The sequence below is a fragment of the Nylanderia fulva genome, unplaced genomic scaffold (assembly GCF_048542155.1).
Source record: "Nylanderia fulva isolate GAGA-0341 unplaced genomic scaffold, ASM4854215v1 Scaffold310, whole genome shotgun sequence".
NCBI classification, from domain to species: Eukaryota; Metazoa; Arthropoda; class Insecta; order Hymenoptera; family Formicidae; genus Nylanderia; species Nylanderia fulva.
Genome location: NW_028190380.1, coordinates 28,617 through 55,155, shown reverse-complemented (window position 1 = coordinate 55,155; position 26,539 = coordinate 28,617). Strand labels below are relative to the sequence as shown.

The window sequence follows — 26,539 nt, the reverse complement described above, 5'->3', positions numbered from 1 at the left end:
GTCCGAGGAAATCTGCGCCTAAAATGGGACGTTGTATGTCCGCCACGCAAAATTTCCAACGGAAAATTCTCCTGAGACCAAGATCCACGGAAAGAGTTTTAGATCCATAAGTATCAATGTGTGTTCCGTTAGCAGCAAAAAGTTTTAAATTGGTTGATAACGGTTTGTATAATATTTTCTTGGGAAGCAAAGAAATGTCAGCACCAGTGTCAACAAGAAATTGTAAATTAGACGACTTGTCAAAAATAACGAGGCGATGACAAGGTAAACCGTTGCGAGTTGCCTCTATCTTCAACGGTATCTCTAGTTTTCCGTTGAATCAGTGAGACAAAGAGTTTTTGACTTAGTACAAGGAATTGTACATTTCTTTGCTTTATCTCCAAATTTCTTGTGATAAAAACAAATTTGTTCCTTAGAATCCGACTTTTTATCTTTTGAATTAGATCTTAATCTTGTTTTACTTCGAGATCGACTAAAAGATCTACCGCGACGACGAAAAACTTCCAGCGCAGCAATTCTTTTTTCTAAATCGGCAAGATCCGATTGTTTTGATTTTAAAGAAGTATTTACTTCGGTTATTTGATACCCGGTATCACGTTCGATTATTTTATCAGCGAGTTCAGCTAGCTTGATTAAAGGTACGTCCTCAACAACAGCTAAAGTCGCTTGAACTTTGTATGGCAAACGTTGAAGCCAAAGTGAATGTAAAATATTATCCGCTAAAGATCCACCGGATAATTGGTGTATCTCTCGTAAAAGCTCCGTTGGTTTTTTATCATTCAATTCAATTCCGGCTAATAATTGACGTAAGCGTTTTTCTTCTGAATCCGTGAAGCGATTAATGAGCGCCGATTTTAAAGCGTTATATTTATCATTTTCGGGTGGATTTTCAACAATTTCCGAAACGACAATTAATGCCTTTTCATCGAGATGACGGATAACAGTACTATATTTTATTTCTTCGGAACGTATACGAAATACCAAAAATTCGCTTTCGACTTGAGCAAACCACAATTTAGGTTGCTTGTGCCAGAATGTGGGAAGTTTTACCAGACGAAATTCATTAGAATGGATCTGAATGGACTCACCAGATTGCTGTTGCATATTTCCAGAGGGTGAATTAAAAATTTCCGATCCCACCTGATTTAAAATGTTCTCTTTCGAAGATGTCAAAGCAGTTGAAGTAGACGGAACAGTAGAGTTAGTTGTCTCAGTTCTAGGAGGAGATCTATCCAAAGGCATCTCGATTGATATTACGATGACGAAAAGAAACGATCCGGAAATCCAAGTCCGAAGATTCTTGATCACGTATAGAAATTTTTCAAAAAATTCAGAAATTGAATTTCCCGCTCAAGAGAATATTCCTGTGATTGATCACTGATCACGTCGGGGTCACCAAAATGTAGTAATATTTGTCCACAAACGATAACTTTTTTTAAGAGCTTTTATTAATACGTGTTATCAATGAGAAATTACAATAAAAAGTGAAGGCAATAAAAGATGTATTTGTTTAATAAACAAATGGTCTGTAACATAGTAACGAAGGTGTAAAAACGTATAAGGTGTAAGTGTATATGTGGTGTAAGTGTAGATGTAAAAATGCTATAGTTAATGCTGCAGTAACGCCACAAGCGTACGCTACACCAGGGTACGCTACACCAGGGTACGCGCCACCAACAACATATCCGGCAGCAACCACATACCCGGCACCAGCAGCGTACGCGGCACTGGCACCGGTGTATCCACCGCCGGGGCGTTTTTAGAATATATAAATCACTCTCTTGAACTTTTTGGCGACAATAATTTTTTAAATTCTGAATCTGTATTATGATTTTATTATACATAATTAATTATTTTCTCACTATGTATTCATTATAAATTATTTTTTCAATAGTTTAGTTTTATGCGTTTGACTCGATATAATTTTTATTTGTACGAAATTTTTATTTATTTTATATTCTTCAGAAAATATTATATTATAATATTTAATATTAATATTCATTAATTGATAAAATCACTAAATATATGTTATTGTATTACAAAACCTTTGGGGAAAAATAATAAAGAATATTTAAAAAAAACATTTCTACTTTCATTATAAAAGAAACATCAAATCTATATTCTGAATTATATAAATGTTTTACGGTATGTAAACGTCAATCGATCGATTATTTTATGTATTCTGACATTATAAATATGTGCTATCATTTAGTGTGACACGACTGTTCAGTCCGGAAACGAAATAGGACATGTAATGAGCAATAATATTCAAACAATTTTAAAACCACTTTTGATAATTACAATACTTATGTGTCCTAAATAAAAGTGGTCGAATTTCCGACAAGTCGCCGGAAAGCAGGATTTTCTTTACTGTACATATTGTTAATTTGGTCGATTTATTTCTTTCTATTGACACGTATATTAACTTACATAAGCCATTACAATGTCGAATTTTTCATTTTTAGTCTTAGTCTAAATATATTTATTTTGTTAATTATCTCAGGAGTGTATTATAATAAGGTAAGAAATTAAATAATAATATATCACTACTTATATATCAATAATAAATAATTTAGATTGTTGGCTTCAATGTTAAATAATCTAGTTTGCTATGCTGCAAAATATTTCTGTAGCAAAAAATACCTTTGCAATAACAATACGCGATTTTCTGTATCTTGATCTAATAAGTACAAACTATTAGCAAGTTTTTCTATTCATTATATATATTCACAATAAATTTTTTTAAATTGAAAATTTATATTTAATTATTTATAGAAATAATATTATGCCAGATGCAAAGTAAGTAAGAATAATCTTTCTGTATCATTGCTGATTTTTTAGTTCATATATAACATATTGGTAATATTTTACATATTATTCATATAGTAAAAAGTAAAAAATCCATATATATATACAATAGGTATATATATACAATACAAGACGACAAATAAGAAAGAAAATTAAATTAAAATAATTTTTTCAAGTTTTTAAATATATTCATTATAATTTCTATTAGGTCACTGAAGGGAATTGCAAAATAAGAACGCGCTTATATTGTAATATGCTAAAATATAATAGTGACAATAAAGACAATTAAAGCCACAATCTCCACTTGATTCCTCTCGACCAATAGAGCCAAACGCGATGTTATTGCGACAATTATGAAGGAAAAAACATTTTGGAAAGGAATTTGAATCCTATGGTTGGGATCTCAAAAATTCCCCCTGTTCCTTCTCTTAACATCCCCTGTAAAGAAATAGGCGAGAAAAATATTGGTCCGAAAGTCGGCTGAATCGGGACAATTAAATTCAAACAATTTTTTCACGTTTATTATATAAATTTAATTATATTTTTTATGAAGTCCCATCAATTGTGATACAAAAAATATTTTATATTGTAGAGGCAAAGGGGGTCGAGGAGAAAAGGATTCAGTAGGAAAGGATAGGATGATAGGGGCAGAGGGACAGGGGGGAAGGGACCCAGTTATATTGTAAGGTCGCAAAATGGCCAGGTGAGGAAGAAGAGGAGCAGAATTGTATTTAAGGGAAAGGTGAGAGGGGAAGGGGAGAAGGGAGGAGAGGAGTTAAGATTTTCTGTTATTGTATCATATTGTATATATTGTACATTACAATGTAACAATATGTATGATAATGTTTGATATCAATGATATGTGATAATGTAAATAGGAAAAGAGAGAAGGAGGTTGTAAGGGGTTTGGCGGTCCTCTAAAAACGCCCCGGCAAGCCTTAATTAAGGGGAGTCCGGAATAAACCTGAACTATATGTAAATAATATATTTAATATATTTATAATATATTATAATATAATTAATATATTCTTGCATAATACATTTTTATATTATAATATAATTTATTTATTTAATATATATTTAATATATTATAAATGTTTTATATTTTTGTTTTGTATCAAGTTTTACATATAAATAAATATTTTTTTAGAAATTAAGTCATCGATCTCTTATTTATTACGTTGCATATATTTAATACAAGACGACAAATAAGATAATTAAATTAGATTAATTTTTTCAAGTTTTTAAATATATTCATTATAATTTCTATTAGGTCAATGAGGGGAATTGCAAAATAAGAACACGCTTATATTGTAATATGCTAAGATATAGTGTGACAATAAAGACAATTAAATTCAAACAATTTTTTCACGTTTTTTATATGAATTTAATTATATTTTCTATGAAGTCTCATCAATTGTGATACAAAAAATATTTTTGTGGTATAAAAAATAATATTGTTGGTATTTTCGATTGCGATATAACTTGTATCGAATTCTCAGATAAGAAAATAATTTCTATATTTATCCGTGACAAAGGCAATTCTGCAAAAGTGATCCTGACACAAAGAGTAAACTTTGTCAGCAGCATGAAAGATGTGAAAGTTGCGTTGCATCCATAAGTGTATGATTTGTTTTTAACAATAGCCACACTTTTTTTGATTTACAGAGAATTTTGACGAACCAGATTCATCCATTTAACTAGAGGGGGGCATTTTGGGTCTATCTAATGATCGCGGCATTTAACTCATTGCTAATGATTCCACAAACATATATAATCATACTAAAAATGTTATTTTTGCAAGTTAAAAAATTAAAAAAAAATTGCTTTTGAAATATATAAACAATAAAATTATATATTATTCTTAACCCTTTTAGACTGTCAGCATTTTTTCATTAAAATTGAGGTTTTTTTCCTCAAAATTTATCTATATAAGTAACATACACATTGTACACAATTTCGAAGATTTGCATCGAGTTACAAAAGTGACTTTCCCAGCAGTCTAAGGGTTAATACAATTAAGAATTAATAATACTATTATATGTAATTAATATATTTAATATATTATAAGTGTTTTATATTTTTGTATCAATTCAATTTTTACATATAAATAAATATTTTTTAGAAATTAAGTCATCGATCTCTTATTTATTACGTTGCGTATACCTAATACAAGACGACAAATAAGAAAATTAAATTAGAATAATTTTTTCAAGTTTTTAAATATATTCATTATAATTTCTATTAGGTCACTGAAGGGAATTGCAAAATAAGAACCGCGCTTATATTGTAATATGCTAAAATATAATAGTGACAATAAAGACAATTAAATTTAAAAAATTTAATAAAAATTTTTAACACGTGTTAATATTTTTAAAATGTGTTATTTCAATAAAAAAACATTTTATGTGTAAAAAATATATTTTTATATTTAATAAATTTTATATATATATATGCATATTTGTAAAATATTCTCTCTCTCTCTCTCTCTCTCTCTCTCCTCTCACACACACACACACACACACACACAACGGGGGCCAAATCTCTCAAATTGGTCTCATGATCAATTAGCCTGGATTCGCACCAGGGGCAAAGTCTGTTGGTATGTCAAACGAATTTAGCCTGGACTTGCACCAGGGGCAAAGTCTTTTGGTCGAGTCTACGAAATTTAGCACGGACTCGAACCAGGGGCAAAGTCTTTTGGTTCAAGTCTACGAAATTTAGCACGGACTCGAACCAGGGGCAAGTGTGTCGGTAAGGGGGCAAAGTCTATCGCACGAAGATGGCGGTCTCTTCTTTAGGCAGGCCTTTGGCGATCTGTCTAGTAATCTGTGGCATTAACTATAGCATTTTTACATCTACACTTACACACACATATACACTTACACCTTATACGTTTTTACACCTTCGTTACTATGTTACAGACCATTGGTTTATTAAACAAATACATCTTTTATTGCCTTCACTTTTTATTGTAATTTCTCATTGATAACACGTATTAATAAAAAGCTCTAAAAAAAAGTTATCGTTTGTGGACAAATATTACTACATTTTGGTGACCCCGACGTGATCAGTGATCAACACAGGAATATTCTCTTGAGCGGGAAATTCAATTTCTGAATTTTTGAAAAATTTCTATACGTGGTCAAGAATCTTCGGACTTGGATTTCCGGATCGTTTCTTTTCGTCATCGGAATATCAATCGAGATGCCTTTGGATAGATCTCCTCCTAGAACTGAGACAACTAACTCTACTGTTCCGTCTACTTCAACTGCTTTGACATCTTCGAAAGAGAACATTTTAAATCAGGTGGGATCGGAAATTTTTAATTCACCCTCTGGAAATATGCAAACAGCAATCTGGTGAGTCCATTCAGATCCATTCTAATGAATTTCGTCTGGTAAAACTTCCCACATTCTGGCACAAGCAACCTAAATTGTGGTTTGCTCAAGTCGAAAGCGAATTTTTGGTATTTCGTATACGTGCCGAAGAAATAAATATAGTACGTTATCCGTCATCTCGATGAAAAGGCATTAATTGTCGTTTCGGAAATTGTTGAAAATCCACCCGAAAATGATAAATATAACGCTTTAAAATCGGCGCTCATTATCGCTTCACGGATTCAGAAGAAAAACGCTTACGTCAATTATTAGCCGGAATTGAATTGAATGATAAAAAACCAACGGAGCTTTTACGAGAGATACGCCAATTATCCGGTGGATCTTTAGCGGATAATATTTTACATTCACTTTGGCTTCAACGTTTGCCATACAAAGTTCAAGCGACTTTAGCTGTTGTTGAGGACGTACCCTTAATCAAGCTAGCTGAACTCGCTGATAAAATAGTCGAACGTGATACCGGGTATCAAATAACCGAAGTAAATACTTCTTTAAAATCAAAGCAATCGGATCTTGCCGATTTAGAAAAAAGAATTGCTGCGCTGGAAGTTTTTCGTCGTCGCGGTAGATCTTTTAGTCGATCTCGAAGTAAAACAAGATTAAGATCTAATTCAAAAGATAAAAAGTCGGATTCTAAGGAACAAATTTGTTTTTATCACAAGAAATTTGGAGATAAAGCAAAGAAATGTACAATTCCTTGTACTAAGTCAAAAACTCTTTGTCTCACTGATTCAACGGAAAACTAGAGATACCGTTGAAGATAGAGGCAACTCGCAACGGTTTACCTTGTCATCGCCTCGTTATTTTTGACAAGTCGTCTAATTTACAATTTCTTGTTGACACTGGTGCTGACATTTCTTTGCTTCCCAAGAAAATATTATACAAACCGTTATCAACCAATTTAAAAACTTTTTGCTGCTAACGGAACACACATTGATACTTATGGATCTAAAACTCTTTTCGTGGATCTTGGTCTCAGGAGAATTTTCCGTTGGAAATTTTGCGTGGCGGACATACAACGTCCCATTTTAGGCGCAGATTTCCTCGGACATTTTAATCTCCTTGTAGATGTTAAAAACAAACGTCTAATTGATTCCTTAACAGGTCTTAAAAACTGTGGAAAGATACAAGAAGTTTTGCAATTATCAATTTGTACCACATCTCCAGATTCTTCTTTTCACAAGATTTTAGCAGAATTTCAAGGACTTACTCATTTTGCCCCTCTTTCATCGGTAAACTCACATGGAATTGAACATCGGATTGTTACGGAAGGTCCTCCGAAATTTGCAATTCCCAGAAGACTTTCTCCGGAGAAACTGAAGTATGCTAAAGAAGAATTTAAATTCATGATGGACCAAGGTATTTGTAGACCATCATGCAGTACGTGGGCAGCACCTTTACATATGGTTCCAAAAAAGGAAAATGTATGGAGACTTTGTGGAGATTATCGTGCGTTAAATTCGGTCACTGTCCCTGATCGATATCCATTGCCTCACATACAGGATTTCACTGCGGAGCTCTACGGTAAGAATATCTTTTCTAAGATTGATATGGTTAAAGCGTACTATCAAGTACCCGTTGCAAAGGAAGATATTCCTAAGACCCGCTGTAACTACACCTTTTGGACTTTTCGAATTTTTGGTTATGCCTTTTGGTCTTCGTAACGCAGCTCAAACTTTTCAGAGGTTTATGAATATATTGTTAAATGATTAGATTTTGCATTTTGCTATCTTGATGATATTCTCATAGCTTCTAGAAATGAGTCAGAACACATAGCTCATTTGCGGATCGTTTTTGATCGTCTACAGAAAGCTGGATTGTCACTTAATGTTTCCAAATGTCTTTTTGGTCAAAAAGAAATTACTTTTCTCAGATATCTTGTCTCTAATCAAGGAATCAAACCTACAGAACAAAAAGTCAAATCAATTATCGACTATCCCAAACCTAAGACAATACATGATTTAAGAAGATTTATTGGTATTATTAATTATTATCGTCGTTGCCTTAAAAACGCAGCTGAACATCAAACATTACTTACAAACTTTTTGAAGGACAGTCACAAGAGAGATAGGAGAACTATTCCTTGGTCTATGGAGACAGAAGCAGCTTTTCAGAATTGCAAAGAAGAACTTCTCCGTGTGACTACTCTCTCTCATCCTGCTCCTCAAGTTCCTTTGATTCTTACTTGTGATGCTTCTGATTTCGCTGTAGGAGCATCACTTGAACAATCAATTGAAAATGTCAATAAACCAATTGCATTCTTTTCTAAAAAACTTGATAAAACTCAAAAGAACTACAGTACTTACGATAGAGAACTTTTAAGCATTTATTTAGCAATTAAATATTTCAGATATTTGCTTGAGGGACGACAACTCATTATTAGGACAGATCACAAACCTTTAATTTATGCTTTTCTTCAGAAACCTGACAAAGCTTCACCTAGACAAATTAGGCAACTGGATCTTATTGCTCAATTCTCTACTAATATTGTCCACATTTCAGGCAAGTTAAATTCTGTAGCTGATGCTTTATCAAGAATTGAATCAGTTTCAATGCCAATCATTGTCTCTCTGGAAGAATTAGCAGAATTTCAAAAGGATGATGAAGAACTTCAAGATCTCCTTTCTTTGAACTCTTCACTTCAATTAAGGAAACTTATGCTTACTGGTTCATCTGTACCTATATATTGTGACTGTTCCTCTGAGTTAATTCGTCCATACGTTCCTAAACCTCTTCGTAAGAGAATTTTTGATGTAGTTCATGGCCTCGCACATCCCAGCGGTAGAACTACAGCTAAACAACTTCTACAGAAATTTATTTGGCCGTCATTGAATAAAGACGTTAAAGAGTGGTCTCGCTCTTGCCTACCTTGTCAACGTTCCAAAATTTCAAGACATACAAAAAATGTCCCTGTTAAAATTGCGGTTCCTGATCAGCGTTTTCAACATGTTCATTTGGATTTAATAGGCCCTCTTCCTTCTTGTCAAGATTTCCGTTATTGCTTAACAATAATAGATCGATTCTCGAGGTGGCCTGAAGCTATTCCACTTAAAGAAATAACTGCTGAAACAGTTTCGACAGCTTTCTATTCTCATTGGGTGGCTAGATATGGATCTCCTATAACTATTACTACAGATCAAGGCCCACAATTTGAAGCATCTCTTTTTAAAGCATTAACTAATTTGATTGGATGTGATCGCAAGAGAACTTCTGCTTATCATCCAGCTTCAAACGGAATTCTGGAGAGATGGCATAGGACTGTTAAGACTGCAATTATGTGTCATCAGACGAAGAATTGGTTGGAATCTTTACCTACTGTTCTTCTTGGTCTTCGTTCGTGTTTCAAAGAAGATTTGAAAACTTCACCTGCTGAATTACTCTATGGAACTACTCTTCGGATTCCTGGTGAATTCTTTATTGAGGAAGATTTTCCAGCAGATCCTGAAATATTTTTAGAGAAACATAGAATACATATGAGGAATATTAGATCTTCTCCTACCCATCATCACTCCAAAAAATCACCTTTTGTACACAAAAATCTTTACGATTGTACTCATGTTTGGCTTCGTGAAGATGCTGTTAAGAAATCTCTTCAAGCACCTTATTCTGGTCCTTTTCTTGTTAACAAACGAATTTCTGATTTTTTGTTTACTATTGACATTTCAGGAAAATTGGTCAACGTCTCAACGGAACGTCTGAAACCAGCCTTTTTTCCCAAGGAAGATTCTTCTGTTCTTCATTCATCCTCTTCGAGCACTTCGTCTACATCTACATCTACAACCACATCTGTTGTACCATCAGTTGTACCTGCAGTTCCTACAACCACATCAGTCATGGATGATCATAGTACTTCTTCTACTGCTTCTTTCGGAAAACCACTACGAACTTACCCAGCTAAGAAGAAAGTCCATTTCGCAACGTAGTCGTCGCTTGGGGGGGGGGAGTACTGTGGCGTTACTGTAGCATTAACTATAGCATTTTTACATCTACACTTACACCACATATACACTTACACCTTATACGTTTTTACACCTTCGTTACTATGTTACAGACCATTTGTTTATTAAACAAATACATCTTTTATTGCCTTCACTTTTTATTGTAATTTTTCATTGATAACACGTATTAATAAAAGCTCTTAAAAAAGTTATCGTTTGTGGACAAATATTACTACAAAATTGTAGCGACTTATAAATAAATTCACCAGATCTTTGAAAAAGTAATGTTTATTCATTGAAAGTATAAAGCGAAAGAACAAAAAGAATTAATATGTAACAAATAAATGAATGAATGTGTTGTTATGGAAATATTGATTTTTCTTAAAAACATTATGTATATTAATGAATTGAAGTTATTACAAATGTATAAAGATGTAAAAAGTGTAAAAGTGCAGTGAAAAGTGTAAGGTGTAATAAAAATGTAGAGTGTAAATGAAAGGTGTGGATGATGAATGCTACAGTACTCCCCCCCAAGTGACGATATTCGTTGCGAAATGGACTTTCTTCTCTCATTATTTCTTTAAATCTCTTCCTGCCTATCTCATCCCATATTCCCCTCCACTCTCTTTTTTCTCTTTCCCTTATCCCTCTCTCTTCCTTCCCTTTTATCCACGCTACCACCGGATGATGATCTGAATCTACCTGATCTTCTACTGTTATTTTTTCTATTTTTTCCCTTGTCTCCTCCGACGTTATTATGTAATCTATCACTGTGTTTCCTCTGGCTTCTGTAAAAGTAAACTCCCCCTGCTCATCCCCCTTCATCTTTCCGTTTAAGATGCTCCATCCTTTTTTTCCCAGATAATTTATCAGCACTTTACCCTCTCTGTTAACCTTTCTATCTTTTGATTTTCTATAAATATCACAGTTACTTTTCATGGTAATATATTATTACTAAATTTAGATACTATACACTTTACGTATGTTCACTTTGAACTGGCACCTTGAATAACATATCAGTTACTTTTCGTGATAATTTATTATTAGATCGTTTAAATTTTTGAGTACCTTCTTTTGAACATGGCCTGACCTTTTCATTTTTATGATTTTTTTAGGATATCACTTACTTTTTAAAGTACAGATATATAGAGCAGCTTTCTAGTAATTCAAGTATCACAAATATATGTATTTTTGATTCTTATCACATAACTTTGTATAAGTAACAATTTATGCAATACAGTTCAAAATAATTGAAATATATGGTATATATGTACATATATAAAATATATAATTATATTATAGTATACATATATATTTTATTTAATCATATATGTAAATGTTTGTATAATTGTAATAACTTTTAACGATACATTGCACATTTATTTCAATTGCAACAGAATGAATTTATATTCTTGTATGAATATTGAAAATAAAGAATGAGCTTCTCCATCGCCCATTCTCGTGAGAACGCAACCATATATTTTTCTTCGTCTCTCCGATTTTAACACGACATACATATTTCTGTCTGATAATTTTTTTTCTGGATGATACTTTTTGAAATGTCATGAAGCCTAGGTCAAATTAGAAACTTATTGCACTCGTTTTAACGCAGCGCTTACAGCAGCTTTTATAAAGCGCCAGAGCAGCCGATATTTTATTTTGGCGCTTACGGCAACTTTTATACAGCGCTAGAACAGTTGATGTTTTAATGTAGCGTTTACAACAGTCTTTATACAGCGCCAGAGCAGTCGATGTTTCATTTCGGCGCTTACGGCAGCCTTTATACAGCGCCATTATTTAATCTGTTCTAAGAACAATATGTATGCCCCTTGTGCTCCTTTGGGCCATTTTTTCTTGAACACTTCTATATCATTAGAGTAATACCATTCCGATTTTGTGTCAGCTCTCAACATACACGTGTAGTGACCACGATTCATTTCTCCACCTTCGTGAAATAGCTATCGATCTCGACGACGAGAAACTTCAAGAGCTTCGATTCTTCGTAGCAAATCCGCGAAATCCGAAGATTTATTACTTGTATTATTGGAAACTTCCGCAACTTGCAAACCGCCGTCCCGATCAGCAATTTTATCGGCTAATTCCGCAAGTTTAATAAAAGGAACATCCTCTACTACGGCTAAAGTCGTTTGAATTCTATGTGGTAAGCGTTGAAGCCAAATCATTTGCAAAACACTATCTGCTAAAGATCCTCCAGATAAATGACGAATTTCTCGAAGTAATTCCGAAGGCTTTTTATCATTAAGTTCAATTCCAGCTAATATTTGTCTCAAACGTTTTTCTTCTGAATCCGTAAAGCGATTTATTAATATTTTCTTTAAATAATTATATTTATCTGTTTTAGGTGGATTTTCAATGACTTCAGATATGTTTACTAAGGCTTGTTCATCAAGATGACGAATGACAGAACTATATTTAATATCATCTGATCGAATTCGATAAACCGTAAACTCACTTTCAATAGAAGCAAACCAGAGTTTAGGTTGTTTATGCCAGAAAGTCGGTAGTTTTAATAAACGAAACTCATTTGAGTGAATTTGTAACATAGGATCACTCACCTGATGTCCAGTTTGAGAAGGTAAAATATTAATATTTTCTGATCCAACCTGATTTGATCCGCTCGCCAAATCCATATCAATCTGTGTATCCGAGCAGGGTCTAACTGGTGATCTATCGATTGGCATTTTCCTCTTGTTCCAGGAATCCGATAAAATGATTTGAGAATTTCCGTGAAGGACTAATCCGCCTCTGATGTTTCAAAGATCCGGAGAATGAATCTCTTAAAATCAGAATATCCAGCAATTCTTCCAAGCGATGATAATATTTCGCAGACTTCAAATACGACGATCACTTGGCACTTATTCTGCATCAGCCTTTAAAATGCGTCGGCTTTAATATCACGTCGGCTTTAATATCACGTCGGCTTTAATATCACGTCGGGGCCACCAAAAATGTAGCGACTTATAAATAAATTCACCAGATCTTTGAAAAAGTAATGTTTATTCATTGAAAGTATAAAGCGAAAGAACAAAAAGAATTAATATGTAACAAATAAATGAATGAATGTGTTGTTATGGAAATATTGATTTTTCTTAAAAACATTTGTATATTAATGAATTGAAGTTATTACAAATGTATAAAGATGTAAAAAGTGTAAAAGTGCAGTGAAAAGTGTAAGGTGTAATAAAAGTGTAGAGTGTAAATGAAAGGTGTGGATGATGAATGCTACAAAATACGGCGACGCGCAAATCCAATTTGACAGTTCGTCAGCTGATCCGAACCGAAGCACGTGTACGAGCGAGTGTGAGTGAGTGTGTGGTTAATTAAACGCAGATTGATTCGAAATCAAATTTCTCGGCTAATTTCTCGTATAATCTAAAATCTAAGCACTGCGGAGAGGTTTGATTTAATATGTTTTGATTTTACAAAATATAATTAATATTAAAAATGTAAACGCTGAAAGAGGGAACATTTTTTTCAAAAATTTTTGTCAGAGATTTCTTTTGAAGATTTGGCTTCGAAAATTTGTCGAAAAATTTGGCATTACATTGTCCGACGACAGTATCGAGTCACTTTGTATGCGTATCTTCTTTCAGCGACTGTCGTTTATCAACGTTATATCCGGTAGATGCGCGGTGGAAGCCTTGCAAAATGCCGTGAATGTTTAACAGCATCAGACCACATAATAGATGTATCGCCGTTACGTGCTTCAAACATATTTCCGCTTATCGTCGGTTTTAAAAGCGTGTTCGTATCGTATACCAATAACGTTGATGCTTGACGGTTTTAAAATTAGAAAATATGAGTAAACTGTCGATAACGGGATTGTCTGCGAAAACATTCATATCGATTCTTATGTAACGCAAAATAACAAGATTATTTAACAACAACAATGATCGATGCATTAGTAATTCCTGTATATTTATATATTATATTAAGTTGATTAATGTGAGAGGTAAGGAAATCTATATAAAGAAAGGCTGATCGATAATTTAACAATATCTCATATATTATATTAAAGGAGATGAAAATAAAAGAAGGACGAAGAATATTTCTGAAGAGATAACGTTATCATATTTTGTTTAAAAATTACGCTAAGTTGATAAATCAATGAAAATTAAAGATTTAACAATCGTGAAATCACAGGACAAGTTTGAGAGAGAAATAGTTCGATGTATAGGATAAAAATTTATCAAGCACAATACAAATTATTACATAATTTATATTATAGTTAAAACTATTCGTCGAGTTATATTATTACAAAATTATTTTCTGTTCGAGCTAGTCGCTCGATATCACGAAATGCCGGGCATATTTCGGGCATATATCGAGTTCTACATAGTTTACCTGGCAAAATATCTATTGTCAATTGGATATTTTTTTTTTGTTAAACCACGAGTTGAACGAGCCTTGCCCCTCTCAACCATAATTAGAATGCATTTTATCAGGAAATAAATTGAAAAGTTAACGAATCGTATCACGAAGGCGAACATCATCGGTGGAAAATTGCGATAGACCTTTTAGAAACTCGCTGTGCGATAATGTAAGAGTAAACATGCCCTTCACTTACTCCTATAAGACGAAGCAGTGACTTTCCTAGGCGATACGTTTTCCCTACGACCCTGAATTATTAATATAAACGCTAGTACACAGATTATATAAAGGTATACACAGTAACTGACGTGCAGACACTCCGTTTACTTTAATCGTGGCGTAAATTATCTCGAGTAACGCGTATCTCTGTTACATGCAAAACAGCTAAACTTGTTTAATTATCCCCCAAAAGTAATAAGGATTCTCTCTAATTTAAAGTTTTCGTTTAAATTTTAATGACTTATTGCAATCTCCAGACATTAAAAATGTAATAAAAAAAATACATTTTTAATATAACATCTCTTGCAACATACATATTTCCGTATTTTAATAATTGTACATTGTTTAAATATATAACTCTGTACTTGCATATTGAATTATAAATTTTACATATTTTTGCTCGCGTTTGCCTTTTTGTAATTCTAACTTTACGTAAAATATTCTAAAGATAAAACTAAACTTTTGCGTCGCGTAAAGATAAATATAATTAAAATAACATTTGATGCCAAATGATAATTAAGAAAATTTTCCCAATTTAAAAAAATGTACCACATCTTATTTTTTCATTTCCTTCGGTCCTTTGTTTGTCCCTTTATTAATTTTGCGTGATCAAACTTACTTGCTGTTATACATTAATCGCCACTATTGTTAAAAATGATAATAAATATATTTGAATTGTCTCCTAAAATTGAAGGAGTTAATAAAACTTGACACGGTTTTGGCTCTTCTTCGTACACGACTGTATACATATATACTTAATAACGCTTATCCCGCCGGGCCCGTGCACGAGATTTCCACTTCTTAGACGCGGATCTTTAACCCCTTCTCTCCCTGTCTCTCTTTTTGGATTTGGGAGGGAGGGATCCTGTAGTTATTACCAAGACTTGAGGGGGGTTGATCGATAACCTATTTTTCCACGATTGGCGTGGCGCCAGAATTCCTGGCGAGTGGCTGCTGACTCTTTGACATCGCAAACAGTGTAATCCCCGTTCTCGGGATAGGTCACGAATGTTTCCAAATCCCGACAAGGTTTCACGTGGCATCCAAGTCAACTTAAAACCAACGACAGCGCGAGATCTTGATGACCACTGTGATGACCTTCCGCATCTGGAACCGCGTAATATATTTTAATCATTTAACAGACAGAAAAATAAGTATAACAGTGAACATTGATAACATTCTGCCTAAATTTACTTTTATATTATTCTTTTAAAAAAGTTATATTTAAAATTTTTTTTAATACAATTTACGAATTTATTTTTTTACATTTGTGCCGAAAGGGAGCAAGCGTATTTAACGCTTAATGAGTTTTTGTGTACTATAGCGAGAGTTGTAGTCTATATGTAACATATGTATATATAAATTCTGACGTCACTATATTCAAAATATTTTTTGCACTTTTTTAAATTTATTTCTAACATTATCTAATTGATATCTCTTGCGTTGTATTATCGCTTTTAATAATCGCATTAATTTATCAAATGTTTATTACTTACATTTATATGACATTCCTTATATTAGATGCAAGCCTTTTTGTGAATGTTTCCTAAGAAAAATTTGAGAACAATTTTAAAAATGTTATACAAAAGATAATTGCAATGTTTTAAATATTTATTAGTAATAAAATAACAATACAACAATGAAATGAATGTAAAATAAGATATACATTGTTGTAATAATCTCGTTTTTTTCTGTAATTTCTACAAAAAATAGTTCAGTATTCGATGAAAAATATGTTTAATGCGGAAAAGAGTTTTATCGCTTAATATCTTTATTTGAAAAGATAACTCTACGTTTAACGATTTTTGTCTAAAATAAGAATTTCAAGAAAATAAGTTGTTATTAATAAAAATTTAATTTTTGCCGTGTAAAACAAAAGTATACCTACTAATGTTGTAAACATTAATAAATTAAAGCATATACATACATGTATGCAGAGTGTAACATCTAACAACTATGCAAATATTTTGATGAATATGTTCCAGATAAGCCAAAGAATGGCAAAAATAAGCACAGTTTTAAATATTTGGTGTGTCCAGTAAAGCCTGAAATTCATAATTTTATTTTTAAGAGAAATTTAATCTTTATATTTAAAATTAGATGATTAAAAAAATTTACCTGTTATAATTGATACGACTGATTTCCAAAGTACTGTCATCTTCTTTTAATAGATAAAGACGTATGCCTTTATGATAATCAATGAGATATTTTGCCCAGTCAAGTTCCCTTATGTTGAATGGATATATTTGCTGATCCTCTTTATTTAAGTTGCTCCACAACATTTGAACGTTATTATCGCTGAAATTCCATTTATTTGTGCAAAAATGTGCTATTGCTTTAGAAATTTTGTGAATTTTGCTATACAATTTCCACATCCTGAAATATATATATAAAGTTATTATGACTCTCTCCTTGCGTTTTATATAAAAGTCATTTCATTCAGTTTTGAGATAAACTATTAGATATGTGTAATCAAATAATCGATATTCGATTTCATGTTTCTACAATACCTCGGACGGCGGCCCACACATATCCTCATGCCATCCACAAGAAAGGCCGGAAGCAAATGACACAGCCAAATGCAAATTTTATATGGTATCTTTTGTGGTATTAAAAAAATAAATGGTAACCATATGGAATCTTTTAAAGGATATATTTGATTTCTGTAAAGCATCTGAGTGATGTATTCTTTCCAAGTCGGTGCATTAACCGACACATAATTGTAAATCAACGTATCATTGCCTTTCCTATAAAAATTAAAACATGTTTCTTAAAAACCGTCACCACCAATCAGAAGCCACGCAAATTTCTATGTTGCTATTTATTAGACATTTTAATTCTTAATTTAATTGCATTTTTAATGATAGATGTAGATTTTTCTTACAGACATATACATTCTGCTTCGAAAAAAAAACAAGTTTAACTAATCTATTAAACATTTGTATATAGAAAAAATGATTAAAAAATCATACTTAACGCAAGCAGTGTGAATTTATCATGTTCATAAATTACATGATTAAGCTAGGTTTTTTTCCGACCCAGCATAATCATGCAATATTGATAATTACATAGAAGATTACAGATTATATATAATTTTATATGAAATATATTCTTAAATCAAAAAGTGCTAAATGTAAGGTCAACTTATCGAGCTGAATATTCGAGTTGTTCAATCAAATGACATTTATTTCATATATAAATTATAAAGTTACAATCATTGAATATTAAAACTAACGCAAAAATACAGTCATTTTAAAATAAACGTTTCAACCGCACGCGGTTTTCTTCAGTACATTGTTAAAATATAAAATCATAAAAGAATTCATATAATGTCAAAAATTAATTCTAGTTCTTCATAGTCGAGAGTTTATGAGCAGTTAACGCGTGTTTTTCTACACACGATGGAGTAAAACACGCGTTAACTGCTCATAAACTCTCGACTCTGAAGAACTAGAATTAATTTTTAACATTATATGAATTTTTTTATGATTTTATATTTTAACAATGTACTAAAGAAGACCGCGTGCGGTTGAAACGTTTATTTTAAAATGACTGTATTTTTGCGTTAGTTTTAATATTCAATGATTGTAACTTTATAATTTATATATGAAATAAATGTCATTTGATTGAACAACTCGAATATTCAGCTCGATAAGTTGGCCTTACATTTAGCACTTTTTGTTTTTCAATATACGAGCGAAACTTTGTATCAATTTATATTCTTAAATATTTTCAAGATTAAAAATATTTCACTGAACATGTAATTACATATAGAAAATGTTAGGAATGTATAAATGCTATAAAATAATGTTATAAATAAAATAGATAAATACTTATAAAATAAAATTTTAATAAAGTAAAAATAGTAAATTTAAAATTACATATGATTTTTGCATAAAAATAGTAATTTTACCTATATTTTACATGTATTTTTACATTAATATGTATTTTCACTTTAAAACATATGGAAAAAAAATTACAGTGATAAGCAAGTAACTTTTCCAGTTCTGAACTAGTAATTTCCATGTAAAAGTACATGGATTTTTTTTTAGTGTATGTCTGTTCTTTGATGATACTTGATCATACCTGTATTGATTAGAGACATCCCATGCACTAGCAATTAAAGCATTTACAGTAAGATCAACAGGGACCAAGTTTGCCGGAGTATCGGGATCGCATAATTGAAATCTTGTGAAACCGAGTAAGACAGATAGTGTACTTCCGACTGGTCCATACAAATTTTCACCCCATCCGACAATCGGTTCGCTAGCACTGGGCATAACTGAAAAAAATATTGATTACTTTTTTTACAAAAAAACTTAAGCTTAATAGTAATTTGCAATATTTTTGTGGCTTTATGTTATTATTTTAGAATATTATTTTCTTGCAACAGTACTATAATAATAATTTATTTATTATAAATTGCATTAATCATACTATTGTATTATCCATAAAAAGTATTTCTTTTGGACATGTGTAATGTGTATTTTATATGTTAAGGTAATCTCAAGATTATGATAAATCTATGATAGCATTTCTTAATTTGCATAATATCTATTTTGCATATATTTGTTATATACATAATGCGAAGAAGATAGGAAACTAATAAGTATGTATAATTTTTATAAAATATTAAGTAAAAAAATTAGCATAATGGATTAATTCTGTATAATAATTAAATTCTTCACCTATCGCAGGTCGAAATATTCCGATCGGTAAATCTCTCCCTTCGTCTCTAATAAGTGTTTCGGCAATGGCTTTCGTAAATGTATATGTATTCGGCCATAATGAAGTGATTCTATTAGAACAATAGTTTATTATATTAATAACTTCAATTTAATTACAAATAATTATATCTTACATACAAAAATTATTAATTCATTTATTGTATACCGAAAAGGAATACGCACTTGTCAGCTAATTTTTTATCCATTACGCTTTCAGGTAAAGCGTGAGTACACGTGAATGTGATAAGTTCTTTGTGATCAATAGGATACGTGTAAAAGCGTTCCTCAATATGTTTCACGTGACAATTTGCATATATGGTTGACACATGAATAAATGACTGTAAAATAAATGTCAATGATTTAATTATTTTTTTCAAAACTCATAAAACATTCGTTTGTAACATTTACATTTGGTTACAAAAAAGGAATACCTTTAGTTTTGGCATATGTTTAGCAATATCTAAAATAACATTTACATTTTGTTACAAAAAAGAAATACCTTTAGATTTGGCATATGTTGAGCAATATCTAAAATGACATGAGTAGCAAAAACATTAACTGCCGTAGCAATTTTTATTTCTTCATCAAAACGTACAGTCGCTGCGACGTGGAAAACTATGGACACCTGCAATATAAAGAAAATATAACAAGAGTAATATAGTTTTAATATATTATTGTTAAAATATTTCAAAGAAAGAAAAATAAATTACTTTTAATTGTCTTAATAATTAAAATCTAAAAATTATATAGAATATAAATTTTTTAAACACACAATAATTTTATTATGCAGAATATGATATTATATATATAATTATATTAGTGTAAGAAAATAAGAGAAATCTGAATTGCTTACCTCACGTATCAGTATATTTTTATCATTTTCTGATAGTTCTAAATCTTTAGCATTAAAATTGCCTATAATCGGTACGACTTTTTTACGAAAATTGGGCACTTCCTTTTTTAGTCGATCATATAACTGTAAATTATACATTCATAATAACGTTTTACGAATTATGTCAGAGATCATAGACATCCGAAGGGTTTTTTTAGGAGGGGAATATAATTAATTTAGAGAGAACATAATTAAATTTTTTTCTTATTCTTTGTTCCTTCTTAATTTTTTTATTTTTATTTTTTTTATTTCTTCCATATACAAATAAATTCTATTGTTCATTCAAAAGGAGCAATTAATTTTTTTACTGATTTTAAGAGAAGGCAAATGATTCTTCTTGCTCCCCTCTGCGGACGCCCATGTTAGTGATGTTAAGATACTTACTGGGTTTTCAAATATATCGTCCAATCGGTTTTCAGGACATTTGTCTTTCTTCGAACGTATCAATAAATACATTGTAGAAATATCGGGACAACTTCGCAACAATTTTTCAACTAACATTTTCCCGAGAAATCCGGTACCACCTATAGAAGAAAATAGAAAAATAAATCTGAACTGTAATATGTATGAAAATGAACATATTGAACATATTAGAATGATAATGAGATAAGGTTGAGCTAAAAGCAACGAAGCAGTCGATGGAAGCGTATAAGCTGCCAACTTTTATCGTTCAACATTTAGGAAATATATTATAAAGTCTTTGGATTAATGCGATATAATTCAATGATTTCATAGAGTAATGAGTTGTATTTATTAATTTAATATTAAAGATATAATTTTTGATTATAAGTAAGAAATAGTGATTGCGCCTAGAATTTTTGCTTCTAAAATGAAGAAAACTGATTTCTTTCAAAATGAACCTAGGCAACCTATATTTGCATTAACTATAAAATAAATCTGAGCTGATTAACATTGTTTTTATTTCATTAGCTCTAATTAAAAAATAGTTAGAAACCCAATCGCGTTAACAACAGTTGTTTTTATTAACTTTTAAAGAGCCGGAGTGGCCACTATAGTGGCCAGGAAGAAACTTGGAAATTTTACAAAGCATACAGATTGATTTTACAAAATATATACAAAAATTATACGTTAAAAATTTTTAAATTTCAATCGAAAAATCACGATCCTCTAAAGGTTAATCAATTTTATAGTTGTAAATTTGTAATGCAGATAGATGAATTGTTACAAATTATCATTATATGTATAAAATAAATTTGCAATGCTTAATAATTGAATTATTTAAACATATATTTAAAAGAAAAGAGTTCAAGGATGCTATTTAAAAAAAATTTGTTAAAGCTGGTCGTCAAGACGTTAATTATTGTGAGCGTGATTAGGATTGTAAGCTGCCTACACACACTTCATGTAGGTGAGAGGAAAATCAAATATAAACAGAGCAAAAACATTTTGATATTAAGTAATAATTATATATTATGGCATTTAAATATAAATGATTGTTAAACTCTTAATTTATAAATGAATGTTTTAATGAAGTGTTTTAATATATTTTCATGAATTCGAATAGAAAAATATCGAATAAAAAATAGAAAAGTATTTAGATCAATAACATGTAAATTATCAATGACATTTACGCCTTGTCGTGTTTCGTTGCAAAATCAAGTCTACATTCGCAGAATAGATTTATGTTATTAAGATAATCTATTATCTGATTATAGGCAATGCGTTCTAATTTTTATAGAAGAGATGCAAATATTATATATATACACATATATGTAGCAAAGAATAAAAAATTCAACAATAAAGATAGATGCGTGATTCTTTTAATGAAATATAATAGATTTTTTAAAGCAAAATAAAACAGATAACTACAAAAAAAGAACAATAAGTAAATAAGTAAATAATTTAGAATTAATTAGTAATAATTTAGTAGATATAGTGAGATAGAAAATAAAGTAAAAGTAAAATTAAGTTTTAATTATAAAGAAATAAATTAAATGAATTTCCATAAGTATTTAGATTGTAATAATTTAAGGTATTTAAATTGTATATATTTAAATTGCTATATAATAGCACTAATTTTAATTTAGATAAAAAACTTTTACTTCTTAAATATTACTACATTATTTAAATTGCTATATAATAGCACTAATTTTAATTTAGATAAAAAACTTTTACTTCTTAAATATTACTACATATATATATATATATATATATATATATATAATTTAGAATTAATTAGTAATAATTTAGTAGATATAGTGAGATAGAAAATAAAGTAAAAGTAAAATTAAGTTTTAATTATAAAGAAATAAATTAAATGAATTTCCATAAGTATTTAGATTGTAATAATTTAAGGTATTTAAATTGTATATATTTAAATTGCTATATAATAGCACTAATTTTAATTCAGATAAAAAACTTTTCCTTCTTAAATATTACTACATATATATATATATATATATATATATATATATATATATATGTAGTAATATTTAAGAAGTAAAAGTTTTTTATCTGAATTAAAATTAGTGCTCTAACAAAGATTATTATCGCTTGTACTGAAAATTTAAAATTAGAACTAATATAAGAGATAACAAATTAGTTGAGATTATTGAAAAATGTATAGTACAAGGAAGTTTAATGTATATATGTATACACGTGTACATAAAAAAACAAAGCAGATTTTTAGCGTTAGAATTCGCACAATGCATAAAACTCATGTGCGTCATTGTTTTACGATTGTCATTCTCAATTTTAGTGTGCGGTTAGTAAACTGCGCGCAATATTTCTAGTCGATTTATATTCTAGATAAACAGAACGCTGTTTTGAATATAGGGAAAAATTTGAAGGGTATTGCATGACTAATTACGAGACATGTCGATCAATATGTTGAGAATAATATTTAGAAAACCTAATTCTTGTCATCGATTTTGAACAGAAAGATTTTGTACAGCTTAATTAAAGACATTCTAAAGAAATAACGTTGCTTAATTAATACATTTATTACTTAAATTATATACACATAAACATATGCATGTATGTCACGGATGCCCAACTGGTTTCTTCAAGGTGCCTGATTACAAATTTTGATTATTGCCAGCGAATCAGATTAATAAGTTAAACCTAACGGTAAAAAAAAGGAGAAAATCGATTAAATTTTAAGGCCATAGAAAAATCATAGAATTTTAGCTTATTGCGAGACGGGTTTTAGACGGGCTTGATTTAGCAGTAATTATAAAAAATATTTTATGTACTACCACAAGGTATTTTATTTAATTAATATTTTTAAATTTTAATATTTTAGAATATGCTCGTAGACCGAACGTTGGGCATCCATGATGTATGCATTTGATTTTCTATTAATAATTCATGTTTATCACGCTTTTTATATATATTTCATATATATAAAATAAACCGTATATTGATCACTGTGTGATCATCTTTCTTTTTACTACATTTTTAATAACTTAAATTATATTAGAAAACTAATCTTTTATTCAATTATATTTGCACAATAAATACCTGTAATGAGGATTGTCTGTCCGGCGTAAAATTTCTGTATTGGCGTTTTATTATGTATTTCAATTTTATTATTTTGATCGTAATCCATGACTTTTTTAAAAAATTAACAGTTAAATGACACTTTTAAATCTTTCAGCTTCTTCGACAAAAGTTGATGCAACTGTGAGAACTGTAAAAGACATGCACCATTTATATATGTTGGATATATGTATGTACCGGGTGTCCTAATACAAGAGATCATCTTCTTTATTTTTTGAAACTGAAAAAGAAAGCATTCACGCGACATGAATTGACATTAAGAAACGTGATTTTTGATAATTTTACAAGACAAAGTAATTTTAATTTAATTATTATATGTATAAAATAAATATTTGTCTACAAAATAGTGTTGCATTATTTAGAGAAATGTTAATTTGCAGAATATTTTTACTAAATACGAAACAAGTTTCGTTGCTTATGCTTTTCTGCATTTAAGTATTTTATATAAAATACAAATGTGTAAAACTCTTACACATAAAATTGAATTGGTGCAAAAGATTAGTCGTTTTCCTTAAATATAAATATATATAAATATATATATATATATATATATATATAATAATTTTATTTTAAATTAAATTATGATCTCTCTCTCTGATAAATGTAAATAAGTGTCCACTCTGTGTGTATTGCCCGTTGCTCCATCTGTTCAGACCTTACTATAAATGGTTAAGTGTGCTTGCATTTATCTCGAAGAATGTCTCTTGGAATAGTATTTTTAAATGTAATATGTTATTTTAGCAATATATGTATACCTACATACAGTCGAGAAAAAAATAGAAACAAATTAAAATAACATACATTTACATATAAATAACTTTATTTTGCACAATAATATACTTTTAACTTGATAATGAAAATATATATAGTATACAATATACACGCACAGAAAAAAGGAATCATTGATTCAAGTATATTTTTATTCTTAAACGCTATTTGATTGATTTAAGCATAGGATGCTCTTTGTAATCACAAATTTTCATTTGCCTTAATAATAAATAAGTTTGTGTTTAGTATATTTTATCCTTAAGATATATTCTTATTTTAAAAATCGCATATTGTAAAAACAAACTTAGTCACATTTGAACTAAGAATAATAAGTCTTATTATATTCTTCATATTATATATATTTGAAAGTACCGCTTATATTCGATGCTCACTTGTCCTTGCAATACTTACAAGTAAATTTCAGCTTCAACCAAGAATATTTTGCACTTTGTTTTAAGAATAAATTATCCTAAAATTAATTATATTTGGCGCTATTATAAAGATAAAATATACTTGAATTAAAGAATATTTGCATTCTTTCAAGAATACTGTTTTTTCTGTGCGGATGCCCAACGTCCGGTCTACGGGCCGCATCCGATCCGCACAGCCCATCGATCCGCCCTACGAGCATATTCTAAAATATTAAAATTAAAAGATGTAAAAATCTCTGAAGTCACCAGATATTGTATTCAATTAATATTTTTTAATTTTATAATTGTGGTAGTAATTTAATCAACCAACTCTGTCTATTTAATAATCTTTATTTAAAATTCACGACGTTTCGGCCATGGGTTTCGGCTCTTATCAAGTGCTACAAATTATAATAATGACAATTATTAGAAAATTAAAAAATTAATCAAAAAGTAACTGAGTAACAATAAATATTTCCACACATTAATATGTATCCTACCTAAAACACAACTTTTTATATAGAAACTTAATTTCTGATCTTAAAATGTGACATGATATAATGTGAAACAATTAACTATATTATTGTGTTGGTTTCAAGCTCTTTATATACTCATTACTTCAATCAAACTAAACGACCTTTATTAGTTTATCGTAAACAATATTTAGATTATCCGTGTCCTTTTGTAAATTGATTGTGTTGTCCTGTAAATTGATTGATGCGTGTGCCTAAAAGAACATTTTAATAACATTAAGGTACACAATAGTAATTATTCAGTCATTAGTAATCATAAATTCGATAATGGCCATGATTTTGATTGGTCCGCTCTTCAAATTTTACATCATGAGAAATATGTACGAATAAGAGAAATCGCGGAGATGTTTTTTATCAAAAAATTTGACAACACAATCAATTTACAAAAGGACACGGATAATCTAAATATTGTTTACGATAAACTAATAAAGGTCGTTTAGTTTGATTGAAGTAATGAGTATATAAAGAGCTTGAAACCAACACAATAATATAGTTAATTGTTTCACATTATATCATGTCACATTTTAAGATCAGAAATTAAGTTTTTATATAGAAAGTTGTGTTTTAGGTAGGATACATATTAATGTGTGGAAATATTTATTGTTACTCAATTACTTTTTAATTAATTTTTTAATTTTCTAATAATTGTCATTATTATAATTTGTAGCACTTGATAAGGGCCGAAACCCATGGCCCAAACGTCGTGAATATTAAATAAAGATTATTAAATAGCCAGAGTTGTGGTTGATTAAATTACTACCACAATTATATATATATAAAATTAAAAAAATATTAATTGTATACAGTACCTCGTGGTAGTGCATAAAATATTTTGTATAAGTATTAAATAGGTTTGTCCAAAACCCGTCTTGCAAGTTAAAATTCTGCGATTTCTCTATCACCTCAAAGTGAGACAGAGATAGCGTAGACTG

At 30.2% G+C, this 26,539-nt stretch overlaps 2 protein-coding genes and 2 long non-coding RNA genes across 5 annotated transcripts; 1 reads left to right on the top strand and 3 right to left on the bottom strand.

The window, feature by feature from the left end:
* Positions 1 to 303: 303 nt before the first annotated feature.
* LOC114944322 (uncharacterized) lies at positions 304 to 1,242 on the bottom strand. The gene has a single exon (XM_029320214.2). It carries the CDS (start codon positions 1,240 to 1,242, stop codon positions 304 to 306), a length of 939 nt encoding a protein of 312 aa, XP_029176047.2.
* A 5,862-nt stretch (positions 1,243 to 7,104) lies between these two features.
* On the bottom strand, positions 7,105 to 7,911 carry LOC146722456 (uncharacterized). The gene is made up of 3 exons (XR_014925168.1): positions 7,825 to 7,911; positions 7,417 to 7,745; positions 7,105 to 7,320 (listed from the first exon to the last, which is right to left on the bottom strand). It is a non-coding gene; the product is annotated as an uncharacterized LOC146722456 (long non-coding RNA).
* A 4,017-nt stretch (positions 7,912 to 11,928) lies between these two features.
* On the top strand, positions 11,929 to 13,129 carry LOC146722455 (uncharacterized). The gene is made up of 3 exons (XR_014925170.1): positions 11,929 to 12,305; positions 12,507 to 12,740; positions 12,863 to 13,129. It is a non-coding gene; the product is annotated as an uncharacterized LOC146722455 (long non-coding RNA).
* Positions 13,130 to 14,337: 1,208 nt separating this feature from the next.
* Positions 14,338 to 24,033, bottom strand: LOC114930858 (fatty acyl-CoA reductase wat-like). 2 transcript variants are annotated; one of them, XR_014925167.1, is made up of 12 exons: positions 23,858 to 24,033; positions 20,759 to 20,898; positions 20,336 to 20,458; positions 19,982 to 20,107; positions 19,666 to 19,820; positions 19,444 to 19,553; positions 18,842 to 19,037; positions 17,266 to 17,502; positions 16,874 to 17,131; positions 16,683 to 16,800; positions 16,252 to 16,301; positions 14,338 to 15,862 (listed from the first exon to the last, which is right to left on the bottom strand). XR_014925167.1 is itself a non-coding variant. In XM_085484765.1 (10 exons), the coding sequence occupies exons 1-10, from the start codon at positions 23,943 to 23,945 to the stop codon at positions 16,710 to 16,712; spliced, it is 1,524 nt and encodes a 507-aa protein (XP_085340891.1). In that variant the 5' UTR covers positions 23,946 to 24,033; the 3' UTR covers positions 16,682 to 16,709. The 2 variants fall into 2 exon arrangements, 1 of the variants encoding a protein (XP_085340891.1); XM_085484765.1 differs by lacking the exons at positions 14,338 to 15,862; positions 16,252 to 16,301 and having other exon boundaries at positions 16,682 to 16,800.
* Positions 24,034 to 26,539: the final 2,506 nt, after the last annotated feature.

Bases quoted from the DNA above. Each gene is read 5' to 3' on its own strand.
- LOC114944322 (XM_029320214.2), bottom strand. From the start codon at position 1,242: ATGCCTTTGGATAGATCTCCTCCTAGAACTGAGACAACTAACTCTACT.
- LOC114930858 (XM_085484765.1), bottom strand. From the start codon at position 23,945: ATGGATTACGATCAAAATAATAAAATTGAAATACATAATAAAACGCCA. The intron at 20,459-20,758 runs GTAAGTATCTTA...TATAATTTACAG, and splicing joins ACGATATATTTGAAAACCCA to TTATATGATCGACTAAAAAA. The intron at 19,554-19,665 runs GTGCGTATTCCT...TTGTTCTAATAG, and splicing joins GATAAAAAATTAGCTGACAA to AATCACTTCATTATGGCCGA.